A 4,171-nucleotide genomic window follows, 5' to 3' on the forward strand; every position below is an offset into this window, starting at 1 on the left:
AAACTAGAAAAGTATTTAAAAATAGTTAATATATAGATTTCGGATGTTGGATATCCAAACTTTTATGAAATCGCTATCCGTATCCGCATCCGAATAACCAGATATCCATATTTCGGAATTTTTATATTGGATTTTAAGATATGAATATTTTGAACACCTTAGGTGGAGGTTGGGGCCGACATCAATTTAAGCTTGTGGGCTTAGGTTATGCATATCCTTGTCATTGTGGATGGGGTTAGCGGGCATGTTTTTGGGTATATATGTGGGATGAGATGGATAAAGTAATTTAATGTAATTATCAAGTCCTCTAAACACAAAATTTAATGTAATTTAAATAATTATAATTTCTTTAATTTTATCAGTATAACTTAGTTTTTACTAATTTTACATTCTAATTTTATAAATTAGTTCGAACTTGCGCACCAAATAGACGCCGAAGATTTCCGATAAGACAAAGGTCAAATGTCTATTGGGTCAGTTGTTTTAATATATTTTTGAATATATTTCCATAATATTATTTTTATAGAAAAAAGCAGATTACTTCATTGACGAGTTCATTTATTAATTTGTTAACGCCACCTTTTTACCAAATTAATTACGGATAAGATCATAATCGCATACTTTAAGAAACGACGTATTACACACGTGTATTTCACATAAATTACGCAAAAATTCCAATTGGTGTGTTTGTCCGTCTGTCACGCAAATTACAAAAAAAAATAATAATAATAATAATACTATATCCAATGATAATAGAGAAGCTTAATTGAATTGTTTATTATAAAGATTTAGCAGAAATGAAAAGCTCTCTGCATTGATCACAAGGTTCTTTAACTTCTTTTTAGCAAACCCAACATGGCCGGAATACCAACTACACCTGCCACTTTTCCGATGAGTCTAGACAAACCAACGACGGTGATGGTGGCGAGGCCAGCAAAGAAGGAAGGAGAGGAGGAAGAAGAAGTATTGGTGATAGAAGGGATAGAAATCAATAGAGATGAGTTTGTGAAGTTTGATGTGTTCATTAACGATGAGGATGAGGAGGCAGCGGCTGGTGGTGGGGCTGAGAAAGCTGAGTGTGCCGGTAGCTTTGTGAACGTGCCACATAAGCACAGGAACGGACATAGTGGTGATGGTGGGAAGGTGAAAAAGACACAGTTGAGAATTGGAATAAGTGAGTTATTGGAGGATTTGGGTGTTGAAGAAGATGACGAAGATGTGGTGGTGAAATTGGTGCCAAGGTGTGACAATGTTCATGTCACAATTGGTGGTATTAAGATTGAGAATGAGTGATTAATTAATTAATTAATGAGTTCTTATCTTAGTTATTTTCTTTTGTTATCGAGTGGTTTATGATCCCTTATAATAAATGTTATACTTAATGTTGTCAAGATCCATTTTATATATGATTATTTTTCCTTTTTATACGATCGTAAAAACGAATTGAATCGTAAGTCCTACTAATTGAGATCGATTACTTAGGTGAAATCCTAAGATCCTATGATCATATGATCAATATTGAAATAATAACAACGGTCGTTATACCATCTTTAATATTTCTTTATGTAATTGTAATACATGGTTGAAAATATGAGACAGAGTTGTAAGCCTTATAATATCTGTTGTTTTTGTTTAAAAGGTTATGTGTATGTGTGTGTGTCTGTGACAACGTAAAGGGTGTGTTTGGGTGTGCTTTTAAAACTCATTAATGCTTTTTCAAAAAGCCAAGAATTCATGGTTTTTTGGAAAGTCATTTTTTTTTTTCTGATTTTGTAACAACCCAAAAATAGTGGTAAAAGTTTTCATTTTAACATCCAATAGTTTCATTCATCAATTAGTTCAAAACCATCACCAAAAGTTATATCAAATATCATAGTACAAATACCCAAAAAGTACGGAAATTATAAGGGGATGATGTTATGCCGTCACGTCGGACCCTCTCTTTCGTACTGAAAGTACCTAAAACCATAAACATAAACTGTAAGCACAATGCTTAGTGAGTTCAACCAAAGTACCAAATACCAAACAAATAAATTGGGCCTAGCCCTGGGTATATTCCAACTTAATAAACAAATATGGGCCTAGCCCTGAGGTTTATTTCAACCCGATAAATGATAGTGGGCCCCACCCTGGGGTTTATTTCAACCTGATCATACCATAATGGGCCCCGCCCTGGGGTTTATTTCAACCTGATCATATAATAGTGGGCTCCTCCATTGGGTTTATTTCAACCCGAACATGCAAACATTTATACAACATTCACATAACAGCTAGCATTTTACATAACATGATAATGGGCCGACATTGGTGTCTTCGACCAATGGATACAGTGAGAAGACTCACCTCATAGACAGAAGAAATAACTGCAACAACACGTTGCTCGATAAACCAACTTGACAGCGACTAAAAGCTAGACTACAACTCAAAATACTAAAAATACCTTTAATTCAAACTTAGTTAAAGTCAAAAGTCAACCCAACTAGTCTCCATGTCATGGCCTCCTTGGCCACGATGTGGCCACATACCGATAAAACATACAGGTCTTGACCATGTTACCACGTCGTGGCTACCTCAACCATGTCATGGTGATGAGTATAGAAAACTTAAACCGATATGTCATTTTCTTCAACTACAAGAGCTCAAAGGCTTAAATCTGCTCTTGCCCATGGTCTTGATGGGTAAAGTTTCCAACTTCATCCCTCAAACACTTCCATAATCCAAAGTTCCAACCCTAACCACTAAGGGTAACTTAATGCATCAAGATTCTCATTAAGCACCAATTCCTTAGAGTTGCACCTCCAAAGTTTCGAGAAAGACTTCACACTCCAAAGAGACCTTAACAAATCATGGCTTTATGGACTTGCATGTCCAATACATGCCTTTCCATTTTAGGTCGAAAAGAGGGTTTAATGACTAAGACCCCATGCATGACATCAAAACTTGATTATAATTCAGATCCAAGACATTAAATGCCTTATTTGACCTGGAGATTCATAAAATTGTAGACTTTATGAGATACAATTACTTAAGTCCATCAAACATGGAAAAAGGGGGACAAAAAGAAGAGATATAGCAACATGGCAAGAAAAGGTTGAGTCTTGGGCACTCACTAGGGTCGAAGAGATAAGTTAGTTGAAGAAATGATGTTTTCCAAGTAACCACCTCACTAAGAGCTTCATTTTCCTTCTAAAATCACCAAAAAGCACCAAGAATGAGCTCACAACTTCAATGGAGGCTTGGGTTAGGATTTCTGAGGTTGGAAGGAAGATGGAGGCTAAAACCCTAGCCTTAATGTTCCTTATATAGGCTCCAAAGCCCGAAATTAGGGTTTTCACTAGAACACCTGGCACGTCATGGTGCCCCAAGACCATATCGTGGCGTGTCATTTAAATCCTACGATCTAAAATGTTCCATTACGTCGTGGTGATGCTCCACCACGTCGTGGCCACCCCTTTTAAAGAAAATACAAGAAAGTTGATTCATACCTAGACTGGATGTTACAAATCTTCCCCATTTTAATTATACTTCGTCCTCAAAATCCTCATCTAAAAATAACTCAGGGCAGTACTCTCACATTTATGTCTCAGGCTCCCAAGTCCATTCAGAACTTTTCAGATGCTGCCGCTAGGGCTGTAAACGAATTGAACGTTCGGCGAACCGTTCATGAATTGTTCGGCGGGAAGTTCGTTTATTTAATAAATGAATGAACATGAACAAAAATTATCGTTCATTTAGTTAAATGAACGAACATGAACAATGGTCTTGTTCGTTCATTTATGTTTGTGAACATTCGTTTATGATGCTCGTTTACGTTCATTTATGTTCGTTTGTTTAAGTTTATTTATATTCAATTTTTTTTATCATATTGCTATATTATATGTTCGTTTATGTTTATATATGTTCAATTGTGTAATTTTTTTTTATCTTTGTTCGTTTGTGTTTGTTCGTTTAGCATGTTGACGAACATAAACAAACGAACACGAACAAAGTAATTTGTTAAGCGAACGAACATGAACAAGAAAAACTTGTTCGTTTATCCGTTTGTGTTACATTTGTTGTTCGGCTAACTTAAACGAACGAACATGAATAAGACCTTGCTCGTGTTCGTTTGGTTCGTTTACAGCCCTAGCTGTCGCTGGACCTTGGCCAAAGATACCATCTTGTTGGGAAA

At 36.0% G+C, this 4,171-nt stretch overlaps 1 protein-coding gene across 1 annotated transcript; it reads left to right on the top strand.

Annotated features, from left to right (window-relative positions):
- The first annotated feature begins 770 nt into the window (after positions 1 to 770).
- Positions 771 to 1,391, top strand: LOC145102059 ((+)-larreatricin hydroxylase, chloroplastic-like). Its single transcript, XM_079039392.1, has one exon. It carries the CDS (start codon positions 856 to 858, stop codon positions 1,291 to 1,293), a length of 438 nt encoding a protein of 145 aa, XP_078895518.1. The 5' UTR covers positions 771 to 855; the 3' UTR covers positions 1,294 to 1,391.
- Positions 1,392 to 4,171: the final 2,780 nt, after the last annotated feature.

The sequence above is a fragment of the Lactuca serriola genome, chromosome 4 (assembly GCF_051521515.1).
Source record: "Lactuca serriola cultivar US96UC23 chromosome 4, Lser_US96UC23_V15, whole genome shotgun sequence".
Lineage (NCBI taxonomy): Eukaryota > Viridiplantae > Streptophyta > Magnoliopsida > Asterales > Asteraceae > Lactuca > Lactuca serriola.